We start from the raw sequence: 23,015 nt of genomic DNA, 5'->3' as shown, positions 1-23,015 counted from the left end.
ATTGGACCCAAAGTTTTATAACAAAGTTTTCTTATTCGATAACTGAAAAACTTTGGGTACTGAAAGAATATTGATTGGTTAGTTCTAAACTTAAAGTGTCTAAACTTTTCAAATAATAATTTGAACCTACAGAAGGGGAAACTTTGTATATCATCATTGCGATGTACATCAATTTTCAATCCATTTTCTAAATATACTAATGCAGCTGAATGTATATTTTTCTAGCAAGATCTCAAAACAAATAAAAAAGTTATTGGGAAACCTTAGTATTGGTAAATTGAATGATTATTCGTTTTTTTAGAATGTAATTACATGCTATATAAATATAAAAAAACAACTAAATTGAAATTCTGAAAGAAAGCATAAGTTAAGTTAAAGTATTATTTCCTGATGGCTGTGGGGAATGCCTCAGTACAGATGATTTTTTACGATACAGATGAGGCTGACAACGGCAATGAAGAAGGCATGGGCTATGAACATGAACAGGATGAAGGGGAAGGGTAGGAACCCTAGCCATGTGGGACTGTCGGGATACGCACCTCTGCAATTATTATTGTTAAGATATCAATAAAATTAAAAGAAAACTTAGATTTGTAAATAAGTAAGTCAAAGTGAAAATTAAATCATCCTAGAAACTGCATTATGCTTTAATATGTTTTTAACCTTTTTTTCTAATTTACCAAATATAATTTTGAATTCAATCAGAGTTGTTGGTTACAGTTGTTTTCAAAAAGTTTTACCAAAATTGAGAGAACGTCATTTATTTTGATACATAAATTTATATGTAGATGCTACGCTTACAATATTACTCCAAGCATTTAGCATTCAAAGATTAAGTTTTATAGGACACTATATCTAATAAAAAGCCTTTCGGATTATATCTAAATATAAATGGGAACTCTGAAACAATGTCAAAATTGATTGGACATGGACGGACCAATGCTAAACTTACAAGCTATATTTTTACTAGTAGATAAAAACCTGTAATATGTAACTCCAGCTAACAAGGACGTGCATATACAAAGAAGTAATGTACAAGCGCACATAATCAGTTTTCTATTTCCATTCTTCATGGCTATTGAAGTTAATATACCAATAAAAATCCTAGAAAGAAAAATTATTTCAGTTTAAGTTTTTAATTATTTTTGTATATTAGACTTACGATCACTGACGTCCAAGTTTTTTATATTGAGTGGGGTAAAATGAGGGGTTACAAAGGTTTAAGGGGGGTAATCTAATGTATTTATTTAAATTTTAAGGGGGGTAAAATGAGTGTTTTCAAAGTTTGAGGGGGGTAAACATCCCTTTATTATGCTTATGGTATACAGCTTGAAACAAGAAATATTGAAATATTAAGTCCAATACTAGTTGTGCATTATGCAGACAAAAAGTTAAACATGTACAATTTAGTAGTTATAATAATGATGAAAAACTAGACATAAAGATTTGCTAGTCTTGAAGAGTAGTTTTACTCAAGGATCTAATTGATCTAATGACCGATTAATTGATGAACATCCCAAACGGTGCTACACAAAATTACTTCTTCTGTTGATCAAAATTAGTGGTGGAAACGTTTGAACACTTAACTTAATAGCTCAACCAATTAAAATTCAACAAAGTCCCCAAAGTTGTTAAATAAGAAAATGTTATTATAAAACTTTGGGGACTAGTGTAATAAGCAGCCCATTACCCCCTCTCTCTCTCTGAGTTTAGTACAAAAAAATATATATAAAATAACCTGGTACCCCCTACTAGAACCGGAGCAAGTTTCGGGTCAAAAGATAGATTTGCATCCTTAATACATAATAGAATGTTCACAAACAATTTAATTTCATTATCACAACTTTGGAAAGTTAATTTGATTATATTTCCGTTATAGCATCGGAACCGAGTAATATCCACTGTCATACTAAAAAATCTTGTATCGCATCATATTACAGACAATTTCCCACTAATAGTATAAAACACATAAAATTAAGATAAGTTTTGTTAGCCCGGGCCTTGGGCAAATTAGAGCTAACATAACTGTTTTTAAGCTTCTAAGTTTTTATTTTTATCTCCGCAGAAATCTGTCTATAATGCGGTTCGATAAATATTTACAATTAAACAATCTATATTATAAGACATGTAAGTAATTATTTAATTTTGCTACATTTGTTTTAAAAAAAACTAAGAAAATTATCTTCTTTTACCTGAAAAATATTTACCATAAAAATAACCAAGGTAGATAGTCCAGCAAATTGGTATAAGAATAACATTATTCCTGCAAACATAGTTCATTAAACAAAACCTTCTTTAAAATATGAGTTGTGGGTTTATAGCTATTTAAAAATTTTATTTTAGATTCTAAAAAAAGGGCTAAAAAATAACTATATCTTAATAAAGAGTGGTATGATTTTAAAAATTCATATTCAAGCCCAAACAATGGATGTAGAATATACGTGGATATTATGCCTTGTCGTCTACAATTTCCCCTTGCATTTATTGGTCGGGCCGTTTTTATTTAGGAGGAGAGGGGATGGAATAAAGGGGGAAAGATCGTGTTTTTTTAGCCCGCTACAGAGTTCACTTTAATAAAGAACATGAAAATTTGGTGTAAGATCCAAGTAATAATAAATCCATTGTTCAAACATTAATATCAAACCTGTACAAAGTTGTGCTTTCAAAAATCTGATGGAAAATATTGTTGACAATTTACTTTCTTTCTTTTCTTCCTAAAATAACGCATTATTTATATATGTTAAGAATTTAATATACATATTTGATATGTTTAGTACAGAGTAGTTTCTATGCAACTGGTTTGTCTGTCATCTATAGAATCAAATGACAGCTCACTTATAAATAGTTTAGAATTGTATAAACCATCAAATATATTACTACTAAACAATAAATTATTCACTTCACACTTTCTAAAATCATTTAAATAGAATATCAGTAATAGTTATTTATCGCATCGTATTATAGACATTTTTCCGCGGATATTAAAATGAAAAATATAATAGCATGAAATCAATTATTCTAGTCCCGGCATAACCTGTTTTATTTTAAGATTTTTATTTTAATAACTGAGGATAATTGTCTGTGATATGATGGTATACATATAATGCATGGCTGAGAACCAGTTATAATCCAGCGGATTTAATCGGTTTCGAAGCCATACTGGAAAATATTTTACGTGGTTATCTTCTTTCTTGTTGATTATTTCATTAATTTCTTCAGTGATATTATAATCAGGACCTCGGTACCATTTTAAACTGTCTTCAGCTTCTAACTTTAACATTTAACAGAGATTAAAAGAAATATTTTTGTCATTAATATCAAGAATAAGGTATAGCCATTAGCCAACAAGCCAAAGAAATAAAAAAAATATTTGGAGGGCACATAAAAAAGTCGTCATTACTACTAAGCTTTGCCCCCTAAAAAAGTTTTAAATCACTAAACCTTAACACTTATATTTTCGAGTTAATTCAGTTGTTGGTCACAAATTGATCCATATAAAACAAAATAATTTATAGCCAAAACACTTAAATCGAATGTCTCAGGATGAGATTAAAGCAAAGGTAGATATCTTAATGATGATTATCAAATTTGTTCTTTTAGAAAATTAGAATACTTTTTATGAACACTGCTAGTTTTAAACTAACGAATGATAGAACTTGTTGATAAAACTTTGGATACCAGTATAATTTACAGCCCAATGCTTGCTCCCTCTAAGCTCTTTGATCAAAAGGAAATGACCTTAAATAAAAAAAATGATATTACTTAAATGAAATAACATTTTTACCTTCCTGTTATGTTGAACAAGCCAGTATGGTGACTCCTATAAAATAAGAATTTGAAAATATATTAAAATTCAAAGCCTAATTGTACAAAATCTTAATAATTAATATGTATAAAAAAACACGAAACCTTGCAATAACATAATTTTTACTTTCAAATCAAAATATAAAGAGATACCTTTATTAAAGCCATTGCAAGAAGTGTAAGTAAAGGTTGAAATAATAAAATCCAACACATCAGCCTCCAAGAATCTAAAACATATCCTGAAAAAAAGATTTTTAACACTTTAAATAACCAGTGATATGGTAGAATTGTTCCTACACCTTGTTCTTATTGGTCCTGTTACGGAATTGAACATCTAGACATTCTATATTTATTGTTTTACCTAAGAGATAAGCAAGGGTCAATCCAACAGATAGAAAAGTAGTTGGTACTACTGCAAGGGAACCTCTCATACTTGGATGTACAACCTATAATAATAATAATAACAAGGGATAGTCCAACAGATAGAAATATAGTTGGTACTACTGCAAGGGAACCTCTCATACTTGGATGTACAACCTATAATAATAATTATAACATGGAATAGTCCAACAGATAGAAATATAGTTGGTACTACTGCAAGGGAACCTCTCATACTTGGATGTACAACCTATAATAATAATAATAACGAGGGATAGTCCAACAGATAGAAATATAGTTGGTACTACTGCAAGGGAACCTCTCATACTTGGATGTACAACCTATAAAAATAATAATAATAATAACAAGGGATAGTCCAACAGATAGAAATATAGTTGGTACTACTGCAAGGGAACCTCTCATACTTGGATGTACAACCTATAATGATAATTATAACAAGGGATAGTCCAACAGATTGAAATATAGTTGGTACTACTGCAAGGGAACCTCTCATACTTGGATGTACAACCTATAATAATAATAATAACAAGGGATAGTCCAACAGATAGAAATATAGTTGGTACTACTGCAAGGGAACCTCTCATACTTGGATGTACAACCTATAATAATAATAATAACAAGGGATAGTCCAACAGATAGAAATATAGTTGGTACTACTGCAAGGGAACCTCTCATACTTGGATGTACAACCTATAATAATAATAATAACAAGGGATAGTCCAACAGATAGAAATATAGTTGGTACTACTGCAAGGGAACCTCTCATACTTGGATGTACAACCTATAATAATAATAATAACAAGGGATAGTCCAACAGATAGAAATATAGTTGGTACTACTGCAAGGGAACCTCTCATACTTGGATGTACAACCTATAATGATAATTATAACAAGGGATAGTCCAACAGATTGAAATATAGTTGGTACTACTGCAAGGGAACCTCTCATACTTGGATGTACAACCTATAATAATAATAATAACAAGGGATAGTCCAACAGATAGAAATATAGTTGGTACTACTGCAAGGGAACCTCTTATACTTGGATGTACAACCTATAAAAATAATAATAACAAGGGATAGTCCAACAGATAGAAATATAGTTGGTACTACTGCAAGGGAACCTCTCATACTTGGATGTACAACCTATAAAAATAATAATAATAATAACAAGGGATAGTCCAACAGATAGAAATATAGTTGGTACTACTGCAAGGGAACCTCTCATACTTGGATGTACAACCTATAATGATAATTATAACAAGGGATAGTCCAACACATTGAAATATAGTTGGTACTACTGCAAGGGAACCTCTCATACTTGGATGTACAACCTATAATAATAATAATAACAAGGGATAGTCCAACAGATAGAAATATAGTTGGTACTACTGCAAGGGAACCTCTCATACTTGGATGTACAACCTATAATAATAATAATAACAAGGGATAGTCCAACAGATAGAAATATAGTTGGTACTACTGCAAGGGAACCTCTCATACTTGGATGTACAACCTATAATGATAATTATAACAAGGGATAGTCCAACAGATTGAAATATAGTTGGTACTACTGCAAGGGAACCTCTCATACTTGGATGTACAACCTATAATAATAATAACAAGGGATAGTCCAACAGATAGAAATATAGTTGGTACTACTGCAAGGGAACCTCTCATACTTGGATGTACAACCTATAATAATAATTATAACATGGAATAGTCCAACAGATAGAAATATAGTTGGTACTACTGCAAGGGAACCTCTCATACTTGGATGTACAACCTATAATAATAATAATAACGAGGGATAGTCCAACAGATAGAAATATAGTTGGTACTACTGCAAGGGAACCTCTCATACTTGGATGTACAACCTATAAAAATAATAATAATAATAACAAGGGATAGTCCAACAGATAGAAATATAGTTGGTACTACTGCAAGGGAACCTCTCATACTTGGATGTACAACCTATAATGATAATTATAACAAGGGATAGTCCAACAGATTGAAATATAGTTGGTACTACTGCAAGGGAACCTCTCATACTTGGATGTACAACCTATAATAATAATAATAACAAGGGATAGTCCAACAGATAGAAATATAGTTGGTACTACTGCAAGGGAACCTCTCATACTTGGATGTACAACCTATAATAATAATAATAACAAGGGATAGTCCAACAGATAGAAATATAGTTGGTACTACTGCAAGGGAACCTCTCATACTTGGATGTACAACCTATAATAATAATAATAACAAGGGATAGTCCAACAGATAGAAATATAGTTGGTACTACTGCAAGGGAACCTCTCATACTTGGATGTACAACCTATAATAATAATAATAACAAGGGATAGTCCAACAGATAGAAATATAGTTGGTACTACTGCAAGGGAACCTCTCATACTTGGATGTACAACCTATAATGATAATTATAACAAGGGATAGTCCAACAGATTGAAATATAGTTGGTACTACTGCAAGGGAACCTCTCATACTTGGATGTACAACCTATAATAATAATAATAACAAGGGATAGTCCAACAGATAGAAATATAGTTGGTACTACTGCAAGGGAACCTCTCATACTTGGATGTACAACCTATAATGATAATTATAACAAGGGATAGTCCAACACATTGAAATATAGTTGGTACTACTGCAAGGGAACCTCTCATACTTGGATGTACAACCTATAATAATAATAATAACAAGGGATAGTCCAACAGATAGAAATATAGTTGGTACTACTGCAAGGGAACCTCTCATACTTGGATGTACAACCTATAATAATAATAATAACAAGGGATAGTCCAACAGATAGAAATATAGTTGGTACTACTGCAAGGGAACCTCTCATACTTGGATGTACAACCTATAATGATAATTATAACAAGGGATAGTCCAACAGATTGAAATATAGTTGGTACTACTGCAAGGGAACCTCTCATACTTGGATGTACAACCTATAATAATAATAACAAGGGATAGTCCAACAGATAGAAATATAGTTGGTACTACTGCAAGGGAACCTCTCATACTTGGATGTACAACCTATAATAATAATTATAACATGGAATAGTCCAACAGATAGAAATATAGTTGGTACTACTGCAAGGGAACCTCTCATACTTGGATGTACAACCTATAATAATAATAATAACGAGGGATAGTCCAACAGATAGAAATATAGTTGGTACTACTGCAAGGGAACCTCTCATACTTGGATGTACAACCTATAAAAATAATAATAATAATAACAAGGGATAGTCCAACAGATAGAAATATAGTTGGTACTACTGCAAGGGAACCTCTCATACTTGGATGTACAACCTATAATGATAATTATAACAAGGGATAGTCCAACAGATTGAAATATAGTTGGTACTACTGCAAGGGAACCTCTCATACTTGGATGTACAACCTATAATAATAATAATAACAAGGGATAGTCCAACAGATAGAAATATAGTTGGTACTACTGCAAGGGAACCTCTCATACTTGGATGTACAACCTATAATAATAATAATAACAAGGGATAGTCCAACAGATAGAAATATAGTTGGTACTACTGCAAGGGAACCTCTCATACTTGGATGTACAACCTATAATAATAATAATAACAAGGGATAGTCCAACAGATAGAAATATAGTTGGTACTACTGCAAGGGAACCTCTCATACTTGGATGTACAACCTATAATAATAATAATAACAAGGGATAGTCCAACAGATAGAAATATAGTTGGTACTACTGCAAGGGAACCTCTCATACTTGGATGTACAACCTATAATGATAATTATAACAAGGGATAGTCCAACAGATTGAAATATAGTTGGTACTACTGCAAGGGAACCTCTCATACTTGGATGTACAACCTATAATAATAATAATAACAAGGGATAGTCCAACAGATAGAAATATAGTTGGTACTACTGCAAGGGAACCTCTCATACTTGGATGTACAACCTATAATGATAATTATAACAAGGGATAGTCCAACACATTGAAATATAGTTGGTACTACTGCAAGGGAACCTCTCATACTTGGATGTACAACCTATAATAATAATAATAACAAGGGATAGTCCAACAGATAGAAATATAGTTGGTACTACTGCAAGAGAACCTCTCATACTTGGATGTACAACCTATAATAATAATAATAACAAGGGATAGTCCAACAGATAGAAATATAGTTGGTACTACTGCAAGGGAACCTCTCATACTTGGATGTACAACCTATAATGATAATTATAACAAGGGATAGTCCAACAGATTGAAATATAGTTGGTACTACTGCAAGGGAACCTCTCATACTTGGATGTACAACCTATAATAATAATAACAAGGGATAGTCCAACAGATAGAAATATAGTTGGTACTACTGCAAGGGAACCTCTCATACTTGGATGTACAACCTATAATAATAATAACAAGGGATAGTCCAACAGATAGAAATATAGTTGGAACTACTGCAAAGGAACCTCTCATACTTGGATGTACAACCTATTATAATAATAATAACAAGGGATAGTCCAACAGATAGAAATATAGTTGGTACTACTGCAAGGGAACCTCTCATACTTGGATGTACAACCTATAGTAATAATTATAACAAGGGATAGTCCAACAGATAGAAATATAGTTGGTACTACTGCAAGGGAACCTCTCATACTTGGATGTACAAACTATAATAATAATAATATCAAGCGATAGTCCAACAGATAGAAATATAGTTGGTACTACTGCAAGGGAACCTCTCATACTTGGATGTACAACCTATAATAATAATTATAACAAGGGATAGTCCAACAGATAGAAATATAGTTGGTACTACTGCAAGGGAACCTCTCATACTTGGAATGTAAAACCTATAAAAATAATAATAATAACAAGGGACAGTCCAACAGATAGAAATATAGTTGGTACTACTGCAAGGGAACCTCTCATACTTGGATGTACAACCTATAGTAATAATTATAACAAGGGATAGTCCAACAGATAGAAATATAGTTGGTACTACTGCAAGGGAACCTCTCATACTTGGATGTACAACCTATAATGATAATTATAACAAGGGATAGTCCAACAGATAGAAATATAGTTGGTACTACTGCAAGGGAACCTCTCATACTTGGATGTACAACCTATAATAATAATAATAACAAGGGATAGTCCAACAGATAGAAATATAGTTGGTACTACTGCAAGGGAACCTCTCATACTTGGATGTACAACCTATAATAATAATAATAACAAGGGACAGTCCAACAGATAGAAATATAGTTGGTACTACTGCAAGGGAACCTCTCATACTTGGATGTACAACCTATAATAATAATAATAACAAGGGATACTCCAACAGATTGAAATATAGTTGGTACTACTGCAAGGGAACCTCTTATACTTGGATGTACAACCTATAATAATAATAATAACAAGGGATAGTCCAACAGATAGAAATATAGTTGGTACTACTGCAAGGGAACCTCTCATACTTGGATGTACAACCTATAATAATAATAATAACATGGGATAGTCCAGCAGATAGAAATATAGTTGGTACTACTGCAAGGGAACCTCTTATACTTGGATATACAACCTATAATAGTAATAATGATAATAACAAGAGATAGTCCAACAAATATAAATATAGTTGGTACTACTGCAAGGGAACCTCTCATACTTGGATGTACAACCTATAATAATAATAACAAGAGATAGTCCAACAGATAGAAATATAGTTGGTACTACTGCAAGAGAACCTCTCATACTTGGATGTACAACCTATAATAATAATAAGGGATAGTCCAACAGATAGAAATATAGTTGGTACAACTGCAAGGGAACCTCTCTAATTGGATCTGCAACCTATAAATATTAGAAGGTACAATCCATGAAATAAAAAATTTAAATTCTAACCTCTGACACTAATACATTTGCGCAAGGGTAGGCAATCCATACTCCAAATGAACTAATGCATCTTCCTAAAAATAAATTAATGTTTTTTCCTTAAAGTGATTAGCGAGCACAGAAACCCTTATTTTAAAATAGATTAGAAAATACTATATATACTTAATAAAAAAGTATTTTGTTTACCTATTATTAACGTAAGAAAGGAATTTGCTGTTGCCATCAAAATTAATCCTAAAATGGAGGAAATTGAATATCACAAAACAAAGTCTTTCCAATTATTTAAATCCTGGTGATTTTGTCCGACCTCTTACAGACAGGAAAACAAGGATGACAACATCCATAAAAGCGAAGCTGAACAAATCAGAGACACAAAAATTCAGTCTAACTGTAGAAAAGCTTCATATTTAAAAAGACCAAAGATGTAATTAAATAATTCACAATTAATAGAATTAAACAAATACTAAAACTAAAATATTAAAAACAGGGCTCGGTAGGGCTTAAATTTAAGCGTTTGTGTGCCAAAAAAAATGTTCCAAAATATAAATTATCTTTTAAGGAACAGATCTAGACATAAAGCTGAATATTTAATTTATAATATGACAATTTCACTAACACACGGCTGCCGGGCGAATGCTGAGCCCTGGTTACCATAAAATTGATGAAAAGTATAAGAATGATACCTGCTAAGATAGGAATGTTTGATAGCATAGCCATTCGTTTCCTTCCAAACTAAAATAATAAAGACATAACTTTACTTTAAATGAAGTTTCTGTAAGGTATTCTTGTGAATACTGTACTTTCATCTTTTTAGTATCGTAGCTACTCTAGAATTAAGACATTAGGCCCTAGGTTTCTTTATCTGGAAACTAACAACTTAATTATTACAGTTACTGAATATTTTGTAAGGATGGCGAAGGACTATATTCAAGGATGACAAACGGACAAAGTTAAGTTAAAAAGCAGATGTGATCATATCTTTAAAATGATAATCTATGTTAATATTTTTATAGCATGACTTATATACCAACGGAACAAGTAAGTTATATTCCCATTTGTAGAAGGAATCTTTACAAATATGCCATCCGTCCTTCTTATAAGACAGCCGAGAAAATAACAATTCTTCCACATCACTACTGACTGACATACAAAGTAGATTATAGAGTAGCTTCGCAACTAAAAACCAAACCTTATCACTGAGAAATCCTCCCAGTATAGGTGAAGGCACCGCCACTATTGCAAAGCTTGTAGCTAAAAATAAATCTTTTAATAATTATATCCTAGTATTAACATAGTTGCATAATAATTTCAGCGGCTGTGTTCGTTGTTTCTAGGGGCGTCAGAAACATATCCATAAACCATCCTAAGACTTAATCATAAAATTAAAATGACTTAAACCATCCCGGAACCTATGTAAAGCTTCTTTAAAATAGAGAACACAATCAGTTTAGTAGTTACGGAGATCTTACGGTACAGACAAAAAAAAACTTACTACTTTATGTAACAAAATATTTTACCTAAATAGGACGATTATGGCTAATTCATGACAACCTTTTTTTTATAAAAACCTTAAGTGAGACAGCATAAAGTGCCATGTGTGACGTCATAAAAATACGTCTTTTATTCGTCTCTTTTTATGGTTTCCTTTACCGCTTCTCATCTTATCCCTCCCTTTTAGATGTATTTTCATGACGTCACAATGGCACTTTACGCTGACTCACTTAAGGGTTTATAAAAAAAAAGGTTCGTTATGAATTAGACATAAACGTCTTTGTTGTATTGTTACCTATCCAAGCTGCTGTTTGAAAGTCTTGTACCAATAGTCCATCTTGTGTAAGAACAGGTATAATACTATTAAAGATCAACAATTTAAAATACATAGGTAAACATGGAAGATTTTTAGTAGCGAAGCTAATCTATAACTCACTTTGTTTGTCTTTACACAGCCGTCAGTCAGTAGTTCTATGGTGGAAATGTGATTTTCTTGGCTGCTATTTAAGATGGACAGCTAATTTTTTTTTTAAAGATTCTCTATGACCAATAAACAACCAGTATATAATTTACTTGGTCTGTCGGTCTGTCAGTCAGTCATGCTACAAAAATACAATTATTGAAAAATATAAAGGTTTCGTGATTAAAAAAATAAAATTTTCAAATGATTTTTAACCACTTAACATCTAGTCTTTACATCACTTTGTCCGTAATCACAATTTCAACTTCTTCAATATATATGATGTTTTGAAATGTGGATTTCAAAAGACTTGAAAAGACTCAATTCGGAAAAATATATTAAAGTAGCAGACTACGTATTTTAATTATGAGTCCCTAGATGATAAGGCTACATGTGAACCCACACAGAAAGTTAGGCTGCCAGCTGATAGGGCTACCAACACCTAAAAATGGATATAGAATACGTGGATATTGTGGGTCAGGAAATTTTTGTCGTCAATTTAGGTTGCTAATATAGTCCTCAGATATTAGTCAGTACATTCCTCCATGTTCAGGATAAAGAACGAGGAAAAATCATAAGGAGAGAGGGGGGGGGTTAAGGGTTATCATTATATTAGTCTGCTAGGAGAAAAATTTATTAGGATATTCGAGAATTTCTCAAAAAATCCAAGTGCTCTACTTATCACCTAAATGAGATTTTGATTATTATTTTTCACTGAAATCTAAATGTTCAATAAAAGTTAGTGTCAGAGAAAAGAAGGTGGTAATAGTTATTTCTCGCATCGTATTATAAACAGCTTTCCGCGGATATAGAATGTACAATTGTAAGGTTAAACCCAGTTTTTTTAGCCCCGAGGTGCCGAAAGCACGGGTTAAAAAAACTGGTTTTGGATGAGAACCGGTTCCTATCCACCGGATTCGAATGAATACGAGAAAGTGTCTTCTGAAAAGGGGATAAATGTTACTACGTTTTGCCAAACTTTTGTGATTGACGTCATATTTGAAGCAAATATTACGTCAATCAGTACACTGCACCCAAATACTTTTTAATTTGACCCCTTTTATTGAGAGACACTCTTACAAGCTTTAAAGAAAATAAATTTAATTTAAGAACGCAATAATATAATAGAAAAGTAAAAATGCTAATTTAAGCATTAATAAAGTTAACGTTTTCACTAACCTGATTTTTTAACTGCATATTTTGTAAATTGTTGTTCATTGTTTAGAAATTATTTAAGACTAGAATAAAATTAATCATACAATACAGGGAAGGACAAGCAATATTGTCATATAGGCATTGTTTCAATTTTAGGCAGTTCCCCTTAAAGTGACTTGCGACTACAGTTCCCCCACTCAACCCCCCTCCCCCATTTAGTAAATTGAAAAAATGTATATAGAATACGTGGATATTTTGACAGAGAAATTATTGTCGTCAATAAATAATATTTTTCTTTCTTACTTACAACCTTTACATCTCATAGAAAAGGCCTTGTACTTTTCTACTTTCCTTGGACATTTGGTCATTGTTTTGTGTATATATTGAATATTTTAATATATCATACCATTTCTTTATTTGAAAAGTTGTTTCTTCAATAAAAAGTTAATATTTCTTGAAACTTCAAATTATAGAATATTAATTACTTAAAGAATTTATTTAATTGATCGTAATACTAAAGTAAAATGATAATGAAAGTTTTTAAATGCCAAACCAAATTTGATGTAGACAAGTAGTGGAAAAAAATCTACATATTTTCACTTTGAAAATTATTGAAGTTAATTATATCTTGTATTGATTAATTCAGAAAATTTCTAAAATCATATTTGCCCGATTCTTCTATATGTAAGTTACTTTACTAGGTTACGCCCCTAGAGGCTTTTTGGCGGGGTTAAAGGAGGTTTGAACCGAGTGATTTTTTGTGAGAGGGTTGGATTACTCACCATGAAAATAGGTAGAACTCAACTCTACCCAACATTTATTGAAATTTCCTAGATTTATGTTTAGTGCAGCGATTAGCGAGATATTTACAGATAGACAGACATATATTCTTCCTACATCTTACTTCTTAGGAAAGAACCCTGTAAAAGTGTCGGACTGATTATGACGTAAAAAAAATAATTAGCCAATGAGAGGCCACTATAAATTTTACCATTGGTCAATAATGGCCTCTCATTGGCTAATTATTTTTTTACGTCATAATCAGTCCGACACTATTACTGGGTTCCTTAGGAAAATAATTTTAACTTGTTTTGAAATTCTAAACTTACCATTGTAATAACTTTGAAAAGGATTAGATTTAGATTTTCACACAGTAAAGATCATTCATTACATTTTACTTGGTTTAGTATTTCAAGAAAACCAATACTATATACATATAAAAAGAAGTTTAATGTCAATTGACGCAAAAAAGTGTAAGAAGAGAAAAGTAATTAAGCTTCTGTTTGTTAAAAATATAAATAAACAGAGAGATTAATTACATATCTTATTCCTAAAAAGATTTGATATATTATTTTCAGTAAAATAAAATGGATTTTTTAACTCCAATTCTTATACTTTTTACAATCTACTACCTCGATTGGTTGCTGAGAAAAAAGTAAGTATTATTTAAATTACCTATTTTACAACAAACAGGGGTCACAGTAATTTTGCTGCAGACAGACATAAACAGAAATTACTGCTGCGATCCTTCCTAGTTGTTTAGGTTTGTATAACTTTGGTTAAGGCAACCCCCCCCCCCCCACCCTCCCTACCCTAATGTTACTATAATTGATTTATCAATCTCATGAATCTGACACAACAGAAGGTTCCATTTTGAACGTCTTTTATTATATCAAGATTTAAGACTGGACCTACATTTTATGTAGCGAAGTTACTCTATAATCCACTTTGTCAGTCCGTCCGTCCGTCAATTCTTCTATAATGCTAGGGAGGAAATGTGATGTTCTCGTTTGATTTTTCTAAAATATTTGGAGAAAAATCTTTTAACCAATGAGCATCAAGTAAAATTTTTTTTTTGCCCATTAGTCTGTCGTTCAGGTTCAAAAGAATTTAATACTTATATTTTAGAAAGATTTTTTAATTTTCTTTGATTTTTCGCATATTCTTTCACTCCCCCTTCATTTCTTTTTAAAACTACTCTTTGATTAGTTTGCCTGTTTCTCTATAAATGATTTTTCTAAGCTTAGCTACTTATTGATATTGTCATCCTTGTCTCAATTGTAACAACTAAACATCTGCTCCTTTTGTAGATTTTTCCAACCATTTAAATTTTTTACTTCGCTACTCATTAATGTTGTCATAATTGTTTTTGTTTATTTAGATGGAGAAACCTACCAGCATCCTGGCTCTACGTACCATATTTTGGACATGTTGAGTTTTTTCTCACCAGGGATATAGCACCTCAACATAAATATTACTCTCAACTATCAAAATCAAAAAAGTATATATGAGATATATTAGAAGGAAAACTGATGTATAACTAATGTCTGCAAGTCCTTTCATACCTTTATGTCATTTTAGAAAAAAATACTATAACTTTTATTTCCTGAAAAATTATTGTCGTATGTCGCGTTTATCATTATTAATTTTTTTGGTATTAGTCAATACAAGTGCTTTATGTCTACGTCATGTTCTTTTTTGTTTCATCATGATAGAAGTACCTTGCAATAATATTACATTTTGACTAAATACTGATTATTTTGACAGAAAGAAAAATTGTAAACTTCGGATGCTTAATCTTACTACCGACTAGTGATCTCTCTGATCCTATGAATGAAGTAGCCAAGTTTTACAGAAAATATGCAAAGGTTGGATATCTTTTTAAACGTTAAGCTTTTCTTTTCAATTTATCCGACCAGTATTTTAAGTAGCGAAGCTACTCTGTAATCAATTTGTTTGTTCGTTTTTTCTTTTATATTTATAAATATAATTATCCATAATATACTTCTTTAAGTTCTGAATTATGTTTATTTTTGTTAGATAAAATATCATTATTTTGCAATATTTACTTTTATTTAACTTCCTTAAAAATATGTTATATAATAATATGATTGAAAATGTCGTCATACGTAATTATGATTTCAAAAGAGTTTATGCAAAACTTAATACTTATTTATTTCAATTATATTTGTATTTTACTTTAGATTAGGTTACTTCATATTGGGTACAGAAAACACCGCAGGAGCTATGTATAAAGAAAATAAAAACAATAACAACTCATATCTTTAAAAAAATAATGAGTGAGGAAGTTCTGCATTGCTAGTCCCTTTAAAGGAAAGCACCATCTTCGCTCTTTAAGAATTTTATCTATGATAATATTTTTTAGAATGGTTTATGTTATACAAAATTCCTAAGCCAACATAATGTACTTGTGGGAGATTTTCAAACTTACAGGTTATAATTCATTTAAAAACAATAAGATATATTTTTTTAATTATGAAGACTTGAAATTAAAACTGCCTGCAGAGCACTTTTCAATTTTCTTATTCAATTTGTATGTTTGCATTGAGTCATTTAACAGTCAAAAATGCATAAATCCTTTTTATTATGTCACAAGTTCATAACAATAAAGTAATGCAAGACTCAGCAGCCGCGAGCCAGCCGGCTGTAAGTCTGAGGAAAATCAACCTTTTACAATTTATGAAGTCAGCTGAAAGTCTAAATATGAACCAAATTTGGCAAAATTTCAAGCATCTAAACGGGTTTAAATTTGATAATTAGTCGGCGCGGTGCAAACGCGCGGCTGACGAGCCCTGCAAAAAATACAATATATCTAAGATAAATAAATCTTTTATTATATAAAAGTTTTTCATTTAATTAACTAATTAGGTATCTAATGAACCATCCAAATGTACAAGATAGAACTCATGAATATAAAGGTTAGATGAATTTTTTTTAATACGCAAAATGTGTTCCATAGAGCTTAGACTTTCTCTATCTTAATATATTACTTAAATTTATAAGAACTTTTGTCTTGTATAAATTTTTTAAAAACAGTAATAACTACAAGTATATCTCACAATTTTCTAACTTATATATGATAACGATTTAAAAACTGATTTGTTGTGCTCCTTTACAAAATATTGTATAATTTTGTGTTAAATGAGCAGAGCTCGCCAGCCAAAGCCACACTTGTATAAGCAAACTACAGCCGCAGCCACCTTAATATTCACGCAGCTACCACAAGCTAAACATTGTAATACTCATCTAAATTGACTGCAGCCTGCACCTTGAAAAGTCTGCTTTCCAAGAATTATTAATTTTATTTTTATGATTATTTAATTTGATGCTTAAAACATTTAGGAACACTTTACAAATATCTGTCAACCAACCGTGGACAGTTTGGGGGACCTATCCTTGGAATCATGCATAGTCAGGTGCGTGACATTTATAACTGCGTGAATGTGATAGTTATCAATTTGAATGCAATTAAACATAGATATAAATAAATTTGTTTTTGTTATAATTAATTTCAATGTCACTAATAGGTTTGATAGTATCCTATTATATAAAGTAGTAAGCGTTTTTTGTCTGTCCCGAAGGATCTCGCTAACCACTGGACCGATATTATTCTCCTTTACAGTGAAGCTTCTTATAGGTCCTGGGAAGGTTTTAAACTATTTTTGGAGAGGGTGTCTTTACCTCCCCCCCCAAAAAAAAATATTATTTTTTACTCTTTTGAAACTCAAATTTAAATGGTATGAGGTTGACTTTTCCCCCTCCTACCTTAATTAAGTACCCCTAGAGGCTTCTAGGGGCGTAGCCACTAGTAACCTATAAATTAGGGACAAGATAATGTAATATTTTTTTACGATTTTTCCTTTTCTATACATGGTCATACGCTGCAGAAAAGAATTAGTAAAGAGAAAATAAAAAAGGAAGGGGGAGAAGTTAAGTTATGAGGAGTGAAGGAAAGTGCACCTCCAAAAATAAAATAAAAACAGTACACACAGACAGAAGGACAGACAGACAAAAAAATATAAATAGCTTTGCAACTAAAAACTCGGGTATAGTCCTTTCCACGACATCCCTCCATAAGGAGCGATTCTTCGTATTTTTCACAGTAGCTTTTCTCCTATTTCTAGCCCCTGCGGGGGGCTCTAACCCTGCGGGGCCAATTACCTAACCCTGTGGGGTAATCACCTAACACAATATAACCTAACCTAACCTAAAATAACCTATAAAAAGCCATTTTAAAAATACGAAGAATCGCTCCTTATGGAGGGATGTCGTGGAAAGGACTATACCCAAAAACTCTAATACAGGGAAACATTTGGAGAGATCAAAGAAAATTTGTTGTAAGAACTCTAAGGTGAGATTAGATTAATCTTTTAATTTAATATAAAGATAACAAAGTTTCATTGAAAATTGTTCTTTAAAACCAAAGTATTCTTTCATTATGGTAATAGAGTGTTCGTCTGTTTAAAAAAATTAATTAAACTAGAAAAAATGAGTTGAATTTTTTTTGACAGACTCTAGTTAAAGAGTGGCTAAATTGTTAAAAACATATTTTATTATACAATATAAAGTAATAAGGTTTTTTTTGTCTAAAATATCGATTACTACTGAACCAATTGAGTTCTCCATGCCTTTCTCTTCGAACTCGGAGCCCCTAGATGCTAGGAGCGCAGCCACTAGTACAAGTGAAAATAATAAAAACACAGTAGAGGTGAAAAATTATGTACTTAAAAAACAAGATTTAAATCCAATTACATGAAACAGAATTCATGTATCAAAATCAAATTTATAGCAGCATAAAATAATTCTACATGGATTTGAAAACCATAGTATTTTTAATAGAGGAGCTACTTTTTGATAAACTTTGTCTGACAGTTCTCTCGTCCGTTCGTAATGTTAAAATTGTCCTACTGATTTTAATCTTTCAAATGTGATTAATATAAAATTTGTGTACGATTTAGGAAGAGTAGAAACTCTATAATCATCATTACCAGAAAGTCCGTTTAAAAAATTATGATTTTTTACTTTTTTTACATCAATTTGGTATGATATATTTATTCTATTCATCTATTTTTTGAAACAATGATTTTTAGGACAACAAGGTACAATACCAAAATTAAATCAAAGTCCTAGTAATGCAAATATGTCCTTAAACAGTATCCTGTATTTACGCAAATTTACATCAAGTTTAAACACACTTTAGTTTATACTCTACAAGTTAGCTTTTATGGATGTTGTTATCCTTGTTTTTTTTTTATAGAGATTTTGGCTTTGGAAAATTAACAATGGACCAACTTATTATTGAAGAATTAAATAAATTTCTTTCACATCTTGAACAATTTGAAGGTAATTAAAATTCCTTGAAGACCTAATAATTAAGTTTGTTGTATCTTTGGTCCAATATGATCTTAAATAAACAGTATTATCTATAAGATGAAAAGTGCTGAAAATTGTTAAAAATCTATTATTTATAGGATTTAAATTAGTTCAACCATTTATTGTCAAACTATACATTTTTTTCAATATGGCTCAAAAACTGTTTTTAATCCAGGGGTAATTTATCTAATAATATAGAGCCATACTGATTTATTAAATATTATTTTTTTATTTTTAGGAACATATATTGATATGCGGGGTATGTTTACTTTACCTGTCATAAATGTGCTTTGGAAGATTACTGTTGGGAAAACTTTTCATTATCAGGTTAGTCACAATCTTATAAGCAATGTCATTCACATAGAACACTCCCTTTAAATTTTTAGAGGGCGTTACATTTTTATCTTAAATCCCCCCCTTGGATGTATTATGGGGTAGTCCTTTGTCAATGGGTATAAGTGTAGGGTAGCGTATCCACCCAACTTAACTTTGCCAGGGGGATGACCCAATTTCTGCTTATGATTGTTGCCAGTTCATAACGTTCATTTTTATTTTGCTTTCTCATCCTAATTTTAAGTTTGAGTTTGAATGCATTTTAAAAACATTGCATTGTAAGGGATAAAAAACTTTTTAAAGGTAGAAACGGGCAAAAAATCTAAAGAAGGTAAAAAAAAAATCCCAATTAAGATTAATTCTTTTTCAGGATCCCAATATTTTAAAGCTTATGAAGCAATTAGGAAAGTTTTGTCTTATATTATATTTTCAGTAGCCCAAATATTCTTAAAAAGCATTTTATATAATTACTACATAGTTGCTAATAATTTATTGTCAATTCAAGAATATATTTATTGAAATTGCTACACGATTTTCTGCAAGATTTTTTGACATTACAATTTACATTTCTTTTCATTTTATTTTAAAAGCTTGATCATTCTTGTTAAAATTCTAAAATAAAAGATTAAAACTAATAAAAGATTTGTATGTAAAGAACACAGGAAGGTAAGATCTTATTTCATTACTTTTTCATGCTTTTTTTTGTATTTTTATGATTTTCTATTAATGGCTAATTTTAGTGTTAACCGAAATTGCATTTCCTTTAGTTACGCAAGAAACCAGATATTAGAGGGATATGTCATCTAAAGAAACATTAAATTTTCTGTCAATCAAGAAAAACTTAAACTTGAAAACATTAAAACTTTTTTGGCCATTTTTTTTTGTAGATGCTATTCCTATATTGCTGCAAAAAAAGTAATTGTTAGTTTTTAGTGCACCAAAAATTAAAAGTTTTGATTATTTTTTATTTGAGTAGCCACTATATAAATATGTCTAGTGATGTTGGTTTTATTTCGATTCGTCAAATGTTTACTTTGCTTGATTTGAAAAAAAAAATTATATAAACTCATCTACACTTCAACACATTTCTTATATAAAGTGGTAAGTTTTTTTGTCTAAAGCTTAAGATTCTAATAACTACTGAACCATTTTAATGAAGCTTTACAAAGGTCTAGAGAAGGTTTTAGGCTATTTTTCAATCCCATCACTTTATAATACAGAGCCCGTAATTGATAGGGGCGTAGCCTATAGTAGACCTATGAGTTCAAAATGAAAGCTTATTTGTGAAGGGTTAGGGAAAAGATAAAAATTAATGCTAAAATTTGTGTAAAGATAGGAGTAAAGGAGTATTAAGATTAACGGAAAGAATAACTTTATATAAATAGATTTTTTTGATTGACAAAAAAACAGGGAATTCTAAAGTTTAAAAATACAAAAATTAATTCAAGTTTTAAGCTTTACCTCAATCCCCCGGCTCCTGCTATTTAAGAACTTATTGAGCAATATATGAGAACTATATTAGCACCTGAATTGAAGACAAAAATTATCAAGTCCCAATATCCATATATACTCAGTCGTTCTTGTTAATCAGAGTTAATTTTCCTTGTATTTGTTCCCTAGTATAATGGATATAAAATATACGTGGATATTATAACAGGGGGAAATAATCGTCAATTTAGGTTGCAAAAATGGAACTCATTTACTGTACAGTTCTTTATTCTGTTGGAGTTAGGGGATGGGGTAAAACGGGGGTGGATGGGGGGTGTTGTTATTTTATCCCGCTGCGAGTTTCACTTTGTGAGAAAACATGAAAATGTGGTGTAACAAGTAATAATAAATCCATTGCTAGTATAAATGTTATCCTGATGTTGTGTGTACCTGCAATACTAGATTTCTGTCCACAGGAACCAAACATTAACAATTGTTTTGTTAGAAATAAAGGTGCTTTCACAAAAAGTAACCTGTTGAGCACTGATAAACCCTTCCCCCTTACTATGAATTAAATCTTTAATATAGTTGGGGTTATAGCTATTTTGTTTATTTTTCATTCATAAATGGGGGGGGGGGTTGGTATGGAACTAAAATAGTTCTTTAAGCACTATTACTTTTCAAATCTGAATTTGATCTAAAGTTAAGTTATATGCATGTTTTTGCTCCCACTCCCTAATAAATAGCTTAAAACCACCACAGTAGGTATATTCAATGAAAAGTAGAGCCCAATCGGTTCAGCAGACATTGTTCTACTTTGAATTATAGATATTAGCAAAAAAAAATTTTTTTTCATATGTATTTCTTTACTTTTTAGTAGCAAAGCTACTCTATAATTCACAATGTCCGTCCGTCTGTCCGTCCGTCCGTCCGTCTGTCCGTAATTAATGAATTGGGGGAAACGTGATTTTCTCGGTTCCTATAAAATATAGAGAGCTGAAATTTTTTGACAACATTCCCATCATTAAGGAGCACAATTAACTATAAAACATCAATGGCGGTCAGACTGCTTTTTAGCAGGTTTTATGCTATTTTTATATTTTCCAAATTTTCCCAATATCTTTGGTGTTTATGGTCCGATTTTCAAAATTTTTTCAGTTAAAGATATCAAAATTAAATTTCCCGTCAATTGAAGAAAACAACAATGGCGGTCAGACTGCCTTTTTGCAGGTTTTTGGCTATTTTTAAATTTTTCACATTTTTCGCCATATCTTTGATGTTTATGGTCCGATTTTCGAAATTTTTTCAGTTAAATATATCAAAATTAAATTTCCTGTCGTTTGAAGAAAACAACATTGACGGTCAGACTGCCTTTTTGCAGTTTTTTGGCTGTTTTTATATTTTTCACATTTTCCCTTATATCTTTTGTGTTTATGGTCCAATTTTCAAAAATTTTTCAGTTAAAGATATTAAAATTAAATTTCTGGCGTATTAAGAAAAGAAACAATGGCAGCCAAACTGCCTTTAAGCAGGTTTTGGGCTATTTTTATACATATGTTTGACATATTTCCCCATATCTTTGGTATTTTTGGTCCAATTTTAAAACTTTTTTGCATTAACAGTTTCAAAATATTTTTTCTCATTGTTATGTGCATCTAGTATGTGATTTGCTTTAACTGTCTTCATCATACAAAATAAAACAAGGTATTGTGTTTAATTTCTCCAATAAATCTATTCTTGATTTTAATAAATACACTTTAAATCTACTTCTACGTATTCCAACCCAAAATTTTTTGTGCTTCGCTACTTATGGGTGTTGTCATCCTTGTTTTATTGTTAATTGTTT

At 31.1% G+C, this 23,015-nt stretch overlaps 2 protein-coding genes across 2 annotated transcripts; one reads left to right on the top strand and one right to left on the bottom strand.

Moving 5' to 3' along the window:
* Window positions 1-395: 395 nt before the first annotated feature.
* Window positions 396-13,329, bottom strand: LOC145315260 (trehalose transporter 1-like protein). Its single transcript, XM_080155288.1, has 16 exons — window positions 13,259-13,329; window positions 12,457-12,521; window positions 11,915-11,982; window positions 11,318-11,379; window positions 10,812-10,860; window positions 10,315-10,362; window positions 10,138-10,202; window positions 4,166-4,250; window positions 3,958-4,043; window positions 3,785-3,820; window positions 3,176-3,271; window positions 2,645-2,714; window positions 2,193-2,263; window positions 1,739-1,794; window positions 982-1,104; window positions 396-541 (listed from the first exon to the last, which is right to left on the bottom strand). Exons 1-16 carry the CDS (start codon window positions 13,295-13,297, stop codon window positions 409-411), a joined length of 1,152 nt encoding a protein of 383 aa, XP_080011414.1. The 5' UTR covers window positions 13,298-13,329; the 3' UTR covers window positions 396-408.
* Window positions 13,330-15,828: 2,499 nt separating this feature from the next.
* On the top strand, window positions 15,829-21,744 carry LOC145314894 (cytochrome P450 2C13, male-specific-like). Its single transcript, XM_080154971.1, has 10 exons — window positions 15,829-15,882; window positions 16,401-16,468; window positions 16,904-16,953; window positions 17,378-17,451; window positions 18,340-18,386; window positions 19,293-19,378; window positions 19,647-19,735; window positions 20,112-20,145; window positions 20,383-20,407; window positions 21,591-21,744. Exons 1-10 carry the CDS (start codon window positions 15,844-15,846, stop codon window positions 21,742-21,744), a joined length of 666 nt encoding a protein of 221 aa, XP_080011097.1. The 5' UTR covers window positions 15,829-15,843.
* Window positions 21,745-23,015: the final 1,271 nt, after the last annotated feature.

The sequence above is a fragment of the Acartia tonsa genome, chromosome 3 (genome assembly GCF_053477335.1).
Source record: "Acartia tonsa isolate MP-2025a chromosome 3, ASM5347733v1, whole genome shotgun sequence".
Taxonomy (NCBI): domain Eukaryota; kingdom Metazoa; phylum Arthropoda; class Copepoda; order Calanoida; family Acartiidae; genus Acartia; species Acartia tonsa.
This window is presented reverse-complemented; position numbering and strand designations above follow the sequence as displayed.